Source organism: Brienomyrus brachyistius, chromosome 2 (genome assembly GCF_023856365.1).
Source record: "Brienomyrus brachyistius isolate T26 chromosome 2, BBRACH_0.4, whole genome shotgun sequence".
Classification (NCBI taxonomy): Eukaryota; Metazoa; Chordata; class Actinopteri; order Osteoglossiformes; family Mormyridae; genus Brienomyrus; species Brienomyrus brachyistius.
In genome coordinates, this window is record NC_064534.1 from 39,629,457 (window position 1) to 39,647,946 (window position 18,490).

At 41.9% G+C, this 18,490-nt stretch overlaps 1 protein-coding gene and 1 long non-coding RNA gene across 6 annotated transcripts in view; both read left to right on the forward strand.

Annotated features, from left to right (window-relative positions):
- Positions 1-5,929: 5,929 nt before the first annotated feature.
- LOC125712260 (uncharacterized) lies at positions 5,930-10,336 on the forward strand. The gene is made up of 5 exons (XR_007383226.1): positions 5,930-6,611; positions 8,183-8,294; positions 8,718-8,880; positions 8,998-9,190; positions 10,261-10,336. It is a non-coding gene; the product is annotated as an uncharacterized LOC125712260 (long non-coding RNA).
- A 4,773-nt stretch (positions 10,337-15,109) lies between these two features.
- Positions 15,110-18,490, forward strand: part of LOC125712168 (uncharacterized) — a 95,507-nt gene continuing 92,126 nt past the window's right edge. For 4 of the 5 annotated variants that reach the window (XM_048981940.1, XM_048981948.1, XM_048981966.1 and 1 more), the window contains exons 1-3: positions 15,110-15,214; positions 16,000-16,056; positions 16,417-18,418. In XM_048981940.1, coding sequence (XP_048837897.1) covers positions 15,131-15,214; positions 16,000-16,056; positions 16,417-18,418 — 2,143 coding nt within the window. In that variant the 5' untranslated portion in view covers positions 15,110-15,130. The remainder of the gene's footprint in view (positions 15,215-15,999; positions 16,057-16,416; positions 18,419-18,490) is intronic. The other variant, XM_048981957.1, reaches the window with a different exon arrangement.

The window sequence follows — 18,490 nt, forward strand, 5'->3', positions numbered from 1 at the left end:
AGCTTGGTTGTGTAACTGACGCAATAGCATGTGGATTTAATTATTTATTTAAATATTTTTTTTTTGTCTTCTTCCCCGGGGGTTGGTTGTGTAACTGCTGCAATGGTATTTGTATTTAATTATTTATTTATTATTTTAAATGATTGTGGCTTAGGGGGCCTGGGTTGGTTGTGTTAGTGCTGCAATGGTATTTGGATTTAATTATTTATTATTTTAAATGCTTATTTTAAATGTTTATTATTTTAAAATGATATTGAGGAGAGTGCTTATGAGTGTGTATTATTTTAAAAATGATATTGATGAGAGTGCTTATGAGCGTGTGTTATTTGAATAAGTTATTATTATTATTATTTTGTGGGGCGCGGGCGGGAGTGAGCGTGGCTGGGTTACCTGATGGAGCGCGAGCGTACGGTGTGCGGTAGCGTGGTAAGGTCCCCGGGCTTCGGAGAATCAGCAAAGGACTTATTCACATACTGGTGCGGTAGCGCGGAAAGGTCCGCACGGCTTTGGATAATCCTCGGAGAGAGCGATGCGGGAGAGCTGAGAGGCGTGCTGCTGCGCGAGTCTGAGAGAAACTGTGAGAGACTGTGGGATAAAATGGTAAAGTTGGAGCAAAGAATGAGAGGAGGAGGTGCAGGGTCTATCGTCCAATAAAAACGCTCGGCGCTAGTTTTGACCGTGTGTTTTTTCCTCACGCGAGCGTTTGTATCACATCGGCGTATGGCGCCAATTTGTAAAGGTCATAAGTCGAGACATACATCGAGTCTGTCAATTTGTCCGCCAGTAAATTCTGCAGGGCCGTGCCACCTGGCCATCGAGGCGCCCCCCCTACCCGGCCACGCGGGCCATACATCGAGTCTGACACTTTGTCCTCCAGTAAATTCTGTTTAAAGTTTTGTTTTCACATACGTCCCAAATTACAGATAATTTTCTTACACAGGCACGAGTAGCATCATCAAGGCCGTACCACCTGGTCATACATCAAGTCTGACAATTTCCCCGCCAGTAAATTCTGTTTATAGTTTTGTTTGTCATACATGACCGTGCAGATATGGGGTGACAGAGACAATTAAATTGTATTACGTCGAGCGGGGGGCCTTTTCCTCCTTACCAAAGTTTGTACCAGCCAAAGAACCACAAGTTTCATCGAGACCTTACCCGGTAAGTATATTATTTCTTTTATTCCTGTTATAAAAATGCTATTCAATTAAAAAATAACATTCTAATAATAGGTATTCTCTTTTTTTTTTTTTTTTCTATGTACGAGAGAGAGAGAGAGACTACGCCGACCGGTCAAGAGAAAATCTGCGAGAGAATCAACAGGTATGGACGGAGCAACACCCCCAGCGGCTATACCCGAAGCCTTATTAAATGAAATAGCCATTATCAACAATGCTAATAATGAAAATGATGCGGATTACTCTGCTCAACACGACTCGCCACCAGCGGCGTCTGCTGAAACACTGGCCCAGGACCCCTGTTTTCTCCCATCCTTAGAGACATTAACAAGCATGTTAAATGAAAGGGGTTCTGAAGCAGAAGCGGGGCTACCCCCCACCGACGAGGTCGCATGGTCCCCCGCGGATTCTGAATTGTGGGAGGCCTTGTCAGACGTGGAATTTCTTCTCGATGCTGAGGAGATTGAAAATGAATTTGGGCTGGGACAATTTGAAAATGTTCAACAGGAAGGTGGCGGTGCCGTCGGTGACGTGGATCCCCAGCCTGACGGGGTCCTTCATCGCCGCAGATTCAATAACGTACAGATTAGGCGGATTCTAAATATCCCGCGACCTAGAAACGAAGGCAATTTCCGCGAGTACTATGAAAATGTAATCGAGGGGTTTCAAAATATTGTGAATGAGGCGATTCCTTACGCCGTATGGGGAGCCTATATACAGGTCACCCTGCGCGCTGACTTTTTAAACGACGAGCTGTCGGAAATTGTACGGTATGGGGTGGGGGAGCTGACAGACTTCCAGCAGCTGCTGGATCGCCTGGTACAGTCTAATCAAGAGATTTTAAACGATTCCAACCTAGAAGTAATCGTAGACGTAATAAATATCCCACGCGGCGGTGCGAACAAACGTAAACTACAGACCATGTTAGCTTCAGAAATAATTTCTAAAAAAGCCAGACACATGTTTATCATTAATAACAACACCAACGCGTGTTTCGCCATAAACTTGGCGCATCTGCTGCACGAAAACTTTACTGTTGCCGAGGCTGAAAAGCTCGGCCTGGAGTTACAGGAGAAAGCGGGATTCACCCCCGATCACGCAGTCGCTTTGAATGACATTATCAATTTCGAGAAAATCATTGATTGCAAAGCAGTGGTGTATTATCAACAACCTTATTCAAACAATCTCCAAATTTACCAGACACCCACGCCTAGCGACGGTAGACGGGCGGTGTATTTCTTTTTACACAATCAGCATTTTTACGGCATTAAAAGCGTAAAGGGCTTCTTAGGCGTGGGGTACGTTTGCCCGAGCTGTTTCAAAGGGTACGATTCGCCTCACTCTCATCAATGCGAAAGATTTTGTAGCGTCTGTCAGACTAATTGCAGAGAAGGTGAAAGCACACCGGCGATACTATGTGAGCGTTGTAATTTCAGATGTTTAAATGACACCTGCTTTGAGCGCCACCGTACGCCTAGGGTCTGCCCAGTTAGGGGGGAGCTCGCTACCCCCTGTGACAAGTTCAGAAAATGCAAAGCCTGCGGGCTCAGATACTACCTCACTCCCGAGAACCCAAAACCGCACTCGTGTAAAGCGGAAAAATGTAATATCTGCGACGCTAAACTCCACACGGCCGTGTCAGACATATCCACCCCACATCTCTGCTATCTAAATCCACCCGAGAAGCCTAACATAGGGGAACGGGCCGAAAGGGGTGAGGGGCGTAAAAAGGCCACCGAATATGTGTTTTTTGACTTTGAAACATCTCAGAGGTCGGGTACCCATATCCCGGTGTACGTCTGCGCCATCTCCGATCAGAACGAGACAATGACCGCCGAGGGGCCCAACTGCGCGCTACAGTTTCTCAGACATTTCAGGGCGCCCTGTTATAGAGGCGTCTGTTTCATTAGTCACTATGGTAAGGCATTCGATAATTACATCATACTGAACGCGATGGTGAAGGAAGGCGTGGAACCGCGTGTGGTATCGCAGGGGAATAAAATCATTCTCATCCTGGACAGCCTGTTTGAGCAGAGGTACATCGACAGTCACTCCTTTCTAAGCATGCCGTTGAGAAAAATCCCCGATGCGATGGGATGCTCGACTCAGATGCGAAAAGGCTATTTTCCGCATCATTTCACAGACGTGGAAAACTTTAGTTACGTGGGACCCTACCCCCCTCCCGATCAATTTGGGCCCGATCAAATGTCCACCAAAGAACGCGACAAGTTTTATCAATGGTACGACGCTGTAAAGCACCAGACCTTTAATTTTCACAAAGAGATGATCGCTTACTGTAAGAACGACGTGGAGATTCTGAGAGAGGGCTGCTTGCGCTTCCTGCGGGAGTTTAAAATGCTCACGGGTTGCGATCCCTTCTCCGCGGCCACCATCGCTTCGGCCGCGTTGCTAGTTTACAGGACAAATTTCCTGCCCAGAGATACGATCGCGATCCCGGATGTATGGGATTACAGGAGGCAATACAAAAGTTATTCGAGCGTGTCCATCCAGTGGCTGGAATTCATCGGGCGCGCGCGCGGCATCGAAATTCGACACGCGCTGCGCGGGGGTGAAGTGAGTGTGGGGCGCTTTCACTTAGACGGATACGCCGAGATTGAGGGGGAGAAATGGGCTTTCGAGTTTCTAGGCTGTCAGTTTCACGGCTGTCCTACCTGCAACAACGAACACGATATCTGCCCCCTGACCCGCGAGAGCTTCGGTGCCCTGTACGTTAAAACAAGGGAAAAACTCGAGTCGTTGCGCCAAGAGTTTAATATGAACGTGGAATCCATCTGGGAACACGAATGGGCTCACGCTAAAACTCACGACCCACAGGTACAGCGTTTCCTGTCAGACTTTGAGCCCCCTGAGCCCCTAAGGCCGCGAGAAGCGCTTTTTGGGGGTCGGACGTCGGCCATTCGCCTGCGTTACGACGTCACGGGGCAAGAGCGCGTCCGCTACGTGGATTTCACGTCGCTGTACCCGTACACTCTGGCTAAATGTGAATTCCCCGTGGGGCACCCGGAAATCATTCATTCGAATTTTAAGCCTCTGAATGAATACTTTGGCCTGATCAAAGCCACGGTCAACACCCCGCGCGAGCTGTTTTCCCCCGTCCTACCCAGCAGACTGCCAAATGGGAAACTGGTGTTTACACTGTGCAGGACGTGCGCGATCGAGAACAGACAGGAGGGGGCGTGCGGGCATTCCGACGCAGAGCGGGCATTGATAGGCGTGTGGGTAACTGCGGAGCTAAATCTGGCTTTAGACAGGGGGTACTCGCTCGTTAAAATTCACGAAGTGTGGCATTTTCCCCAGACCAGCGGCGACCTGTTTAGAGATTACATTAAAACCTTTCTCAAAGTGAAGCAGCAGGCTTCGGGCTACCCCGACGACGCGACCGATGACGTGGGTCGCAGGGAGTACATAAAAAACTATCTCGAGCGTGAGGGGATCGAATTGGAGCCCGATCAGATAGTGTCTAATGAAGGGAAGCGGCAAGTGTCCAAACTTCTGCTTAACTCTCTGTGGGGTAAACTGGCGCAGAGGAGCAACATGCTCCAGACATGTATAGTGTCTGACCCGGGGGAATTTTTTAATTTTTTCTGCTCGGACCTGTACGAGATTTCCAGCTTCGCGTTTGTCAACGACGAGGTCGCCCTCATCCGCTGGCGTTTCAAGTCTTCCTACAAAGTGCCGCCGGGAAAGACTAACATATTCATAGCGTGTCAAACTACCGCGTGGGGTCGGTTGACGCTTTACAAAGAACTGGAAAGATTGGGGCGGAGGGTGCTGTATCACGACACCGACAGCATCGTGTACATAAGCAGGCCTGGTGAATATGACCCGACCTTAGGCAATTACCTGGGCGAGCTGACGTCCGAATTAGCCCCCGACGAATACATTGCTTCGTGGGGTGCGCTGGGACCAAAAAGTTACTGTTACCGACTCAACAACGGGAAAACACAAATGAAATGTAAGGGTATAACTCTAAATTACGAAACCTGTCAAAAGGTAAACTTTGACAGTATGATCGGATTGATTGAAAACTACATCGGAGGTTGTAGGAATAACCCCGCTATAATGACGCAGTACAACAAAATCGAACGCGACATGAAAAGCTTTCGCCTGTTTAATAGGCCTCTAGATAAAAAGGTCAGGGTCGTCTACGACAAACGCAGATTGCTGGCTAGCGGGGAAACTCTGCCTTTCGGTTACTGAAATGTAAAACTAGCAGCATCGCAAAAGGGCTTTTAAAGTTTTTTCTAAAAATCAAAGATGTTCATTTGTTTTAAAATGAAAAAAGTTTTTTTCAAAGATGTTTTTTAAAATCAAAGTAAGATGTACAAATGTTTTAAACTGAGAAATGTTCCTAGTAAGATGTTTTTAAAAATGAAAAGTTTTTTTCAAAGATGTTTTTTAAAATCAAAGTAAGATGTACAAATGTTTTAAACTGAGAAATGTTCCTAGTAAGATGTTTTTAAAAATGAAAAGTTTTTTACAAAGATGTTTTCTAAAAATCAAAGATGTTCATTTGTTTTAAAATGATCATAGTATGATGTTTTTAAAATGTTCATAGTAAGATGTTTTTAAAAATGAAAGATGTTTTAAGATGTTTTTAAAATGTTCCTAGTAAGATGTTTTTTATTTTCAAACTTGTGTACTGAAATGTTTTGTACATTTATCACAAGAGTTTTTATTAAAAACTTACACATGCACTCTGTGTCTGTGAAAGCTGACACCCCTCCAGCAGTGGTTTGCACGTGTGTGTGTGTGTGTGTGTGTGTGTGTGTGTGCGTTGGTATTCCTATCTTTATGGGGACATTGATCTGTATACACAGTCACCTTATGGGGACCAAAAACGTTATGGGGACAAAAATCTAGGTCCCCATAAGGGAAACCATTAAAACATATTGGGGAGACTGTATATATGTGCCTTACAAAGTTTTAGCTTAGGCCCATAACGAACGACCTCATCGGATCACACGGTTCACACGGATTCTCTATGTTGCCACCTGTAGTCAGGAACCGGAACTTTTTGGGGGTGGGGCTTGGCCGAGCCTTACACACATTTTGCAAGCCTAATTTATGCAAATCACGGTACCGCCCACTTAACGGAGGTGTTTGCGTGATTTGCGCATGTGCAATAGCTTTGAGAGGTAAGAGCACCGTAAAGTTTTGTTCTATTAAGCAATTATAATACTTATCTTTCGAGTAAAATAAATAAGATTAAATAAACAATAAATGTAGGTGTGTAAAAAAGTGGCTGCTATGTTAATATTTTCAAAAAATTGTTAAAATGGTGAAACGAGAGCTGCGTTATGGCGAAGTGTAGTTTTATCTGACCATTAATGAGTTTTCAGCACCACGGGAAGTAGAAACATAGACGAAAGGAAGATTCTACTGCTTTTACACGACCAAATACAGTGAAAGGTAAGTTTGTGATTATATTTCTTGTGTTTTAATACGTTATTTATAATTAATACTTATTTATAATATATAACAATGCTAGCTGACTAGCCAGCTGAGTTTACATACACCTTATCAGATTTACTAGTGTGCTAGATTGGTTAAGTTAATAAGACGAAACTAATATATTAAATTGGGTCCTGTAGCTGGCGTGTGAATGCTTAGTGTAATACCCACATATCTAACTAGCTTCATGTAATGTAGTTAGCTGATAGCCATTTTCGGTTTCCCAAAAAAATCGAGCGAAAATTGTCATCGGTGTGAGTGACGGGTTCAGCCTCTTTGGAGGATATTGGTGCACAGTTTCCTGGGCCAAGCACAGTTCCCTAGTTCCTATTATTATTAGTAGTAGTAATAGTAGTAGTAGTACTACTGGTAATCTTTAAAGCGCTTCACGGTGGTTTGATGTATCGATGCTCCTTTTAATCTGATTCTCGAAACACTTCGGCTGAGACGTGATAAGTCTGTAGAACGGTTTATTAGAACAGTCATTAGCATGCACGCATAGTATGTTCTTAAACCGGTATGTAAATTGAGCAGAATAAAGAAGATATGTTCTGCAACCCCTTGCTTACTGCACGTCTGCATCACGCAGTTACTCAGTATAATATAATGTAGACATATGATGGACGCTATACGAGCTCGAATAGAAGATGGACAGTGTATGTACTGGTATAGAAGATCGATGCAATGCGGTTTTAAAAGAAAAATCCTGCAGTTGCCTGTCCTGTGTTATGAACCAGTCAGGTTCATAATTAATGTTGCATCTAAAAAAGAAGGTATAGAATATATATAGAAGGTATATGTTTAAGAAATAAACATATAGTTTATTTCACTTCTATATGTTGGAAAGAGGGTGCAGTGTTTAGTGCTGCTGCCTTGCAGCAAGAAGGTCCTGGGTTCGATTCCGGGTCCGTTCTGTGTGGAGCACGCACGCTCTCCCCATGTTTGCTTGGGTTATCTAGGGGCTCCGGTTTTCTCCCACAGTCCAAAGGCGTGCAGGGTAGGCTGGTTGGTGCGTCTAAATTGGCCCTGTAGTTGTGTGGTGTGTTGGCGCCCACCCAGGGTTGGTCCCCGTCTGTGTCCCCCCTGCGACTCCAGTGCAGATTATGGTAATGGATGGATGGATGGGTATTGGAAAGATAGGGTCTCATCTAACTTTGCGCATGGTAAGAGAGGAGCTGGGTTATACTAGCAGTAAAGGACAGAGTACAGGAAAACGGGGAACATATCTATTCCTCAAGGCGAAGGTGTATATTTACCATTCTGCAAGGTAAACAACCCCATAAGACATTTAGGCTACAGTGACATTTTTTTTAGTACCACACAATATCAGGTTCCCCATTTTGGTTTACAGTTGAGTTTCGTCAGTTATTTAAAGGATTTTCAGAAGTGGTAGCCTGAGAGAGTGATAAATCTTGAAAGTATGCTTTTGATGTATCTGAACATAAGAACTAATAAAAAAATACTATTTAGTTAATAACTTTTCAGTTACGATTCGAGATCTGTCAAACTAATTTTTAATAATTTCCTAGCAGTTTGAAATGCCACCACGAATCAGCCCACTTAAGGATGCCATTCATTACGTTGTTTCAAAGACTGACAAAACATGGAAATTAGATGTGAAGTACATCAATGCAGAGAAAGGTAAGGTGATGTCTGACATGATTTTTCAGTTAATAATTACTTGCATGCAAAACTGAAGCTTTGCACTAGATGCTGATCAGATAATGATTGTATCATTATCTGATCAGCATCTAATGCAAACTTTAGGGTATCATGAGGTACCATCTGTCAAGGTCAGTTTTTGTGTAATTGGCATGAATTATCTGCAAGATTTGGTAATTTATACACATAATAGGTTCATGTATATGACCGATGAGCCCATTTATATACATTTTACACACTCACCAAGGCCAGCGAGTGTTAGGTTGAAATTATAATTGATTCTTTTACAAAACATTAAAAACGGGTTTCCCAGACCTGAACACATGACCAGGGCTAATTGGATAATGGTAGAATGCATAGGTTTTCCTATTTTATTAAAAATGGTTTTGTTGTCTATTACAGGCCGTGGTATATTTGCAAAGGGTTTGATTTGCAAAGGAGATTTTGTTGTTGAATATAGGGGAGAAATGATAAATAATGCGGAATCCCAGAGAAGAAGAAAACTTTACCACCCATCATGTACTGCATTTATGTTTGCGTTCAAGTGGAGAGGGAAAATGTATTGGTAAGACTTCAATTTGCAAATAATACTCCTTATACTAAATTAATAGAAACTCTGATCTTGTGGTGATATATTGTTATATTTTTATTTCCTGTTTTCTCATGTTACCATCTTTTTAAGTATTGATGCCTCTAAAGAAGATGGATCCTTTGGGCGGCTAGTTAATGATGACCACAGGCATCCAAACTGTAGGATGAAAAAAATTGATGTGAATGGAAACCCGCACCTTTGTCTGTTTGCACTAAATGACATTAATGAAGGAGAAGAGATTTCCTATGACTATGGAGGTGACGACTGCCCATGGAGAAAACAAGTATGTCACACAGTGTACAGAATATATTGTAGTGTTGCAGAATGTTTGAGAAAGGCTTATGATTGAATGGAGTATATATTAATCAAATTTATCACTATTTAAATAAAAAAAACTGACGTGGTAAAATAAGAATGAAAATGAACATACATAAAGAAACAAAATCAGTCAAGTAGTATCAGAATTATCTTAGCATCACCTGAAGCTGCAATCCATGATCAACCTCTAAGATAAATGACAATCTTCTAACAGAGGAAGAGGCACTAGAAAATCAAATCAAAGTTGCTAATGTTCTCAGAAGCTGTTAGATAAGATCAGTGTTTAAGAACCCAGTAATAAATATGGCCAATGTTTAGTTCCTTTATTTATGAAAATTTACCTACAATCTGAATAAAGGTAGTGATGTTGATAGTCATATGAAAAATATTTTCAGCCTAGATTACAGCTAATGAAGTAAATGCAAGTCCTAATTATTTAATAAAAATGTTACATTTGGTTGAAAAAACAGCTGCTAATATAAATTTAGAGGAGTCCATTCAGTCCATTTAAAGGCGTAGATGAATGAGCAAAGTACAAAAAATCACCAGCAGGTCCATTGTGTCCAACCAGTCACCTGGTTAAGTATCAAATACTTAGTTTTGTATTATGTATTTGGAATAGTGAAATCTCAATTTTTTTTATTTGTCATTATAAATGTGGGGGCGGCATGGTGGTGCAGTGGTTAGCACTGTTGCCTCACACCTCTGGTACCTGGGTTCGAATCTCCGCCTGGGTCACATGTGTGTGGAGTTTGCATGTTCTCCCCATGTCGTCGTGGGGTTTCCTCCGGGTACTCCGGTTTCCCCCCACAGTCCAAAAACATGCTGAGGCTAATTGGAGTTGCAAAATTGCCCATAGGTGTGTATGTGTGAGTGAATGGTGTGAGTGTGCCCTGCGATGGGCTGGCCCCCCATCCTGGGTTGTTCCCTGCCTCGTGCCCATTGCTTCCGGGATAGGCTCCGGATCCCCCGCGACCCAATAGGATAAGCGGTTTGGAAAATGGATGGATGGATGGATTATAAATGTGTTTTCAGGCGACCAGCATTACAGCTAATGCCATGGGGCCGGACGACTCTCAACCTTCCCTCTTGTCAAAGACTCCGATATATGTCCATCGCTTCAGATTGAATTCTAGTGTCTCTTTTTATGTTTCTCTACTTTAGGGGTGAGATTTTAGCTTTCACTGGGATCGTTATCTTTGGTAATAAGTACTGTATTCTAGGCACTCACGACGTCCCCACAACACACCTGCAGTTGGTGTGTGACTACAAAATGTTTGTGATAAATTGGGCAGAACTGGTCCCCATAAGGAACAGTAACACTGTGTGTGGAATGTCCCCACAAAGCATATTTCATTCAAGATGTGTGAACACTGACAGAGCTGGACTGGGCAGGAAAAGATATTTTACAGTGAATTTGATTTTTTCTTTCCTCTGATGATTGTCGGCATGCATCTCATCTTTTCTTGTAGATTTTGTCTTTTGCTAATGCCATGGGGCCGGACGACTCTCAACCTTCCCTCTTGTCAAAGACTCCGATATATGATGCTACTGGACCAAACAACACACCTCAACAGGTACATTCATGTCCATCGCTTCAGATTGAATTCTAGTGTCTCTTTTTATGTTTCTCTACTTTAGGGGTTAGCTTTTAGCTTTCACTGGGATCGTTATCTTTGGTAATAAGTACTGTATTCTAGGCACTCACGACGTCCCCACAACACACCTGCAGTTGGTGTGTGACTACAAAATGTTTGTGATAAATTGGGCAGAACTGGTCCCCATAAGGAACAGTAACACTGTGTGTGGAATGTCCCCACAAAGCATATTTCATTCAAGATGTGTGAACACTGACAGAGCTGGACTGGGCAGGAAAAGATATTTTACAGTGAATTTGATTTTTTCTTTCCTCTGATGATTGTCGGCATGCATCTCATCTTTTCTTGTAGATTTTGTCTTTTGCTAATGCCATGGGGCCGGACGACTCTCGACCTTCCCTCCTCTCAAAGACTCCGATATATGATGCTACTGGACCAAACAACACACCTCAACAGGTACATTCATGTCCATCGCTTCAGATTGAATTCTAGTGTCTCTTTTTATGTTTCTCTACTTTAGGGGTGAGATTTTAGCTTTCACTGGGATCGTTATCTTTGGTAATAAGTACTGTATTCTAGGCACTCACGACGTCCCCACAACACACCTGCAGTTGGTGTGTGACTACAAAATGTTTGTGATAAATTGGGCAGAACTGGTCCCCATAAGGAACAGTAACACTGTGTGTGGAATGTCCCCACAAAGCATATTTCATTCAAGATGTGTGAACACTGACAGAGCTGGACTGGGCAGGAAAAGATATTTTACAGTGAATTTGATTTTTTCTTTCCTCTGATGATTGTCGGCATGCATCTCATCTTTTCTTGTAGATTTTGTCTTTTGCTAATGCCATGGGGCCGGACGACTCTCGACCTTCCCTCCTCTCAAAGACTCCGATATATGATGCTACTGGACCAAACAACACACCTCAACAGGTACATTCATGTCCATCGCTTCAGATTGAATTCTAGTGTCTCTTTTTATGTTTCTCTACTTTAGGGGTTAGCTTTTAGCTTTCACTGGGATCGTTATCTTTGGTAATAAGTACTGTATTCTAGGCACTCACGACGTCCCCACAACACACCTGCAGTTGGTGTGTGACTACAAAATGTTTGTGATAAATTGGGCAGAACTGGTCCCCATAAGGAACAGTAACACTGTGTGTGGAATGTCCCCACAAAGCATATTTCATTCAAGATGTGTGAACACTGACAGAGCTGGACTGGGCAGGAAAAGATATTTTACAGTGAATTTGATTTTTTCTTTCCTCTGATGATTGTCGGCATGCATCTCATCTTTTCTTGTAGATTTTGTCTTTTGCTAATGCCATGGGGCCGGACGACTCTCGACCTTCCCTCCTCTCAAAGACTCCGATATATGATGCTACTGGACCAAACAACACACCTCAACAGGTACATTCATGTCCATCGCTTCAGATTGAATTCTAGTGTCTCTTTTTATGTTTCTCTACTTTAGGGGTGAGATTTTAGCTTTCACTGGGATCGTTATCTTTGGTAATAAGTACTGTATTCTAGGCACTCACGACGTCCCCACAACACACCTGCAGTTGGTGTGTGACTACAAAATGTTTGTGATAAATTGGGCAGAACTGGTCCCCATAAGGAACAGTAACACTGTGTGTGGAATGTCCCCACAAAGCATATTTCATTCAAGATGTGTGAACACTGACAGAGCTGGACTGGGCAGGAAAAGATATTTTACAGTGAATTTGATTTTTTCTTTCCTCTGATGATTGTCGGCATGCATCTCATCTTTTCTTGTAGATTTTGTCTTTTGCTAATGCCATGGGGCCGGACGACTCTCGACCTTCCCTCCTCTCAAAGACTCCGATATATGATGCTACTGGACCAAACAACACACCTCAACAGGTACATTCATGTCCATCGCTTCAGATTGAATTCTAGTGTCTCTTTTTATGTTTCTCTACTTTAGGGGTGAGATTTTAGCTTTCACTGGGATCGTTATCTTTGGTAATAAGTACTGTATTCTAGGCACTCACGACGTCCCCACAACACACCTGCAGTTGGTGTGTGACTACAAAATGTTTGTGATAAATTGGGCAGAACTGGTCCCCATAAGGAACAGTAACACTGTGTGTGGAATGTCCCCACAAAGCATATTTCATTCAAGATGTGTGAACACTGACAGAGCTGGACTGGGCAGGAAAAGATATTTTACAGTGAATTTGATTTTTTCTTTCCTCTGATGATTGTCGGCATGCATCTCATCTTTTCTTGTAGATTTTGTCTTTTGCTAATGCCATGGGGCCGGACGACTCTCGACCTTCCCTCCTCTCAAAGACTCCGATATATGATGCTACTGGACCAAACAACACACCTCAACAGGTACATTCATGTCCATCGCTTCAGATTGAATTCTAGTGTCTCTTTTTATGTTTCTCTACTTTAGGGGTGAGATTTTAGCTTTCACTGGGATCGTTATCTTTGGTAATAAGTACTGTATTCTAGGCACTCACGACGTCCCCACAACACACCTGCAGTTGGTGTGTGACTACAAAATGTTTGTGATAAATTGGGCAGAACTGGTCCCCATAAGGAACAGTAACACTGTGTGTGGAATGTCCCCACAAAGCATATTTCATTCAAGATGTGTGAACACTGACAGAGCTGGACTGGGCAGGAAAAGATATTTTACAGTGAATTTGATTTTTTCTTTCCTCTGATGATTGTCGGCATGCATCTCATCTTTTCTTGTAGATTTTGTCTTTTGCTAATGCCATGGGGCCGGACGACTCTCGACCTTCCCTCCTCTCAAAGACTCCGATATATGATGCTACTGGACCAAACAACACACCTCAACAGGTACATTCATGTCCATCGCTTCAGATTGAATTCTAGTGTCTCTTTTTATGTTTCTCTACTTTAGGGGTGAGATTTTAGCTTTCACTGGGATCGTTATCTTTGGTAATAAGTACTGTATTCTAGGCACTCACGACGTCCCCACAACACACCTGCAGTTGGTGTGTGACTACAAAATGTTTGTGATAAATTGGGCAGAACTGGTCCCCATAAGGAACAGTAACACTGTGTGTGGAATGTCCCCACAAAGCATATTTCATTCAAGATGTGTGAACACTGACAGAGCTGGACTGGGCAGGAAAAGATATTTTACAGTGAATTTGATTTTTTCTTTCCTCTGATGATTGTCGGCATGCATCTCATCTTTTCTTGTAGATTTTGTCTTTTGCTAATGCCATGGGGCCGGACGACTCTCGACCTTCCCTCCTCTCAAAGACTCCGATATATGATGCTACTGGACCAAACAACACACCTCAACAGGTACATTCATGTCCATCGCTTCAGATTGAATTCTAGTGTCTCTTTTTATGTTTCTCTACTTTAGGGGTTAGCTTTTAGCTTTCACTGGGATCGTTATCTTTGGTAATAAGTACTGTATTCTAGGCACTCACGACGTCCCCACAACACACCTGCAGTTGGTGTGTGACTACAAAATGTTTGTGATAAATTGGGCAGAACTGGTCCCCATAAGGAACAGTAACACTGTGTGTGGAATGTCCCCACAAAGCATATTTCATTCAAGATGTGTGAACACTGACAGAGCTGGACTGGGCAGGAAAAGATATTTTACAGTGAATTTGATTTTTTCTTTCCTCTGATGATTGTCGGCATGCATCTCATCTTTTCTTGTAGATTTTGTCTTTTGCTAATGCCATGGGGCCGGACGACTCTCGACCTTCCCTCCTCTCAAAGACTCCGATATATGATGCTACTGGACCAAACAACACACCTCAACAGGTACATTCATGTCCATCGCTTCAGATTGAATTCTAGTGTCTCTTTTTATGTTTCTCTACTTTAGGGGTGAGATTTTAGCTTTCACTGGGATCGTTATCTTTGGTAATAAGTACTGTATTCTAGGCACTCACGACGTCCCCACAACACACCTGCAGTTGGTGTGTGACTACAAAATGTTTGTGATAAATTGGGCAGAACTGGTCCCCATAAGGAACAGTAACACTGTGTGTGGAATGTCCCCACAAAGCGTCTTTCATTCAAGATGTGTGAACACTGACAGAGCTGGACTGGGCAGAAAAAGATATTTTACAATGAATTTGATTTTTTCTTTCCTCTGATGATTGTCGGCATGCATCTCATCTTTTCTTGTAGATTTTGTCTGTACACGCAGTCTGTCTGTCTGCATGTTATGGAATATTTACTTGAAATTGACAATTTGTTTTCAGTGTTTTCATTATCTGAATTTGTCATTATAAATGTGTTTTCAGACGACCAGCATTACAGCTAATGCCATGGGGTCGGACGACTCTCGACCTTCCCTCCTCTCAAAGACTCCGATATATGATGCTACTGAACCAAACAACACACCTCAACAGGTACATTCATGTCCATCGCTTCAGATTGAATTCTAGTGTCTCTTTTTATGTTTCTCTACTTTAGGGGTTAGCTTTCAGCTTTCACTGGGATCATTATCTTTGGTAATAAGTACTGTATTCTAGGCACTCACGACGTCCCCACAACACACCTGCAGTTGGTGTGTGACTACAAAATGTTTGTGATAAATTGGGCAGAACTGGTCCCCATAAGGAACAGTAACACTGTGTGTGGAATGTCCCCAGAAAGCATATGATGCATTAAACATACAGTATATGGAGAAAAGTTTTTTTTTTTGTCAACACTTGAAAATCACACTAATATATGGTTCTTTCTTAAACAAAGTTGGAAGCATACAATTCTCTAGGGGCTCTGTATTGTGCTATCTTGTTTTGAAAAATGTTCTTTTTGCACAGTACTTTTTGATAAATCTCTAACGTTAGTCTTTCACAAAGTGGTTAAACATGACCCATCTTTGTCAGCCTTTTTTGTGTGTTTTGCAGGCAACAAATTCAAAGTTTGTTTATATTTATATAATGCAATCAAGTTGGTCAGCCAACATATTTTGGCCATAACAATTCTCAGTTCAATTTTCTTAATTGCATATTTTAAATTGCATTTTAGAAAAGTTTCTTTTTCCAGACTTTTCTTTATTTTTAATTTCACTAATTATAGTGCCAAAGACTGTGTTCCCAGATGACTTTTTTTCCCCACAGATTCCTAGAGGATACTTTGTAATTGAAACTACTATTTCAAATATTGTTTATATGGTTGCTTGTATTTACAGATTGCCAATGAAGATGAGGTTTTTGTACCAAGACTCAGACGGACTAAAAGTATTGAAGTAAGTTCTCTTTCCAAAAAAAAAATGTTTACTAAACTGGGACTTTGTTTCAGTCAACAGTTATTTTCAGTATCAATTATTCATTGGATTATATTCTTAATTGATAAATTATTTGGTCTATAAAATACCAGAGAGAAGTGAAAAATGTGCATCACTTTTTCTTTGAACCTAAGATGTCATCAGATGTCTTTGTTAAATCAGCTGTCCAAAATCCAAAATAATATGGTGAAAAGAAACGTTATCACACTTACAAAACCTGCAAAAATTAAACTGAATCAATGATTAATTTATTATCAAAATAGCTGAATTCATTTCTCACAATTTACTGATCGAATAATTATTACTTTGTTGTATTTTTAGATGAAAGACGCTGTTCCTGACAATTCTGATGAACTTTATGATTCCACATCAGGGAGTAATGATGATTATATTCCAGATACCACTTGTGAAAGTGACAGTGGAAGTGAATACAGCTTTAAACAAAACCTAAGGACCAAGAATCAGTCTTTTGATTTGCTTGATGTCTCTGGTTCAGTGAGTTCCCAAGTCTGTGACTCGACAACCCCAGACAAAATGACTTATGATGACCACAACCTTGCATCTGAAGTCACTGGAGCAGAAGAAGAAGAACCCTCTTCAAGTCAGAATGTAAATGACATCATGGTTGTTAAGGCATTAAAAAAAAGAGGAGGGAATAGAATTTACAACAAGAAACACTATTGCTTGTATTGCTCTAAACCATATTCTAAGATCGCAAGGCATCTAGAAGGTGCACATGAAAATAAACCTGATGTAGCTAAAGCTCTAAGCTTTCCAAAGGGTTCCGAGGAGAGGAAAAAACAGCTAGATTATATTCGTAACAGAGGAAATTATGCTCACAATGCTGCTGTAATGGAGTCAGGAAAGGGGGAACTAGTGCCATTTAGGCGACCTCATAAAGAAGTGCAGGGAAAGGAATTCATGCACTGTGCATATTGTCAAGGTCTTTTTACAAGAAAGGTTCTTTGGCGGCATATGCATAATTGTAAACTTAAACCCGGATCAGTCACCTCCAAACCAGGAAAGAACCATGTTCAGTCCATGTGTACATACACAGGGCCTGTGCCTTCACACGTAAGTAAACAACTGTGGGGAGTAATCGGTGCCATGAATCCTGACCCAGTCACAGATATAATCAAAAATGACCAAGTCATTATTGCTCTTGGACAGCACTTGTTAAACAAAGGTGGACCATCACGCAAGAATCAACAGTATGTTCGAGAGAAGATGAGAGAAATCGGAAGGCTGATTTACAATGCCAGCAAAGTGACCACCTTAAAAAAATTGGAAGATTTCATAAATCCAAAGAACTACATGGACACTGTCAAAGCTGTCAAGTTTACATGTGGGTATGACAGTGAAACAAACAAGTTCTTAATTCCATCACTGGCAAACAAACTTGGAAATGCCTTGGTTAAAGTAAGTAAACTTTTAAAAGCTCAGGGTTTAATCTCAAACAACAAAGAGCTTGTTGAGAATGCCAGTAAGTTTCTAGATGTCCATCAGCAAAAGTGGAATGAGATGATCTCAGCTACTGCATTGAGGAACATCAGTGAAGCAAAGTGGAATGTGCCCACTCTCATGCCCTTTACTGAAGATGTCCAAAAAATGCATGCATATCTCAATGAAATGCAGGATAACTGGTACAAATCGCTCTATGAAAATCCCTCTGTAAAAGCCTGGATTGAGCTTACAAAGGTGTGTATGACCCAGATCATTCTCTTTAACCGGCGCAGGGAAGGAGAGGTGGCAAGCATGCCCTTATCTGCATTTTTATCGAGAGACACCTCTGATCCACATCAGGATGTGGACTGGGCTCTGTCTGAAGTGGAAAGAAAACTTTACAGACACTTTACACGGATTGTCACCAGGGGGAAACGTGGTCGCCCAGTTCCAATTCTATTGACTCCAAAAATGCTGTGTGCATTAGAACTCCTTGCTAAGCAGAGAGGGGCCTGTGGGGTACTAAAGGACAATCAGTATATGTTTGCGAGACCAGAAGCTATGACACATTTCCGAGGTTCTGATTGCATCCGTGGATTTGCCAAGGTGTGTGGTGCAAAATGTCCTGAATCACTGACATCTACCAGACTGCGAAAGCATGCTGCAACCCTTTCAACTGTGCTGAACATGACAGACACAGAGATGGACCAGCTGGCCACCTTTCTTGGACATGACATTAGAATCCATCGTGAGTTCTATAGACTCCCTGAGAAGACCCTGCAACTTGCAAAGATCAGCAAAGTTCTAATGGCACTCGAGCAGGGAAGATTAGCTGAGTTTCATGGCAAGAACTTGGATGAAATTCAGATAGATCCAGATGGTATGTTATTTGACTTTTTTGTTTATTTTTCTGCTTGCTATCTATTCTTTTTGTTTAATCACATTGTTAAGC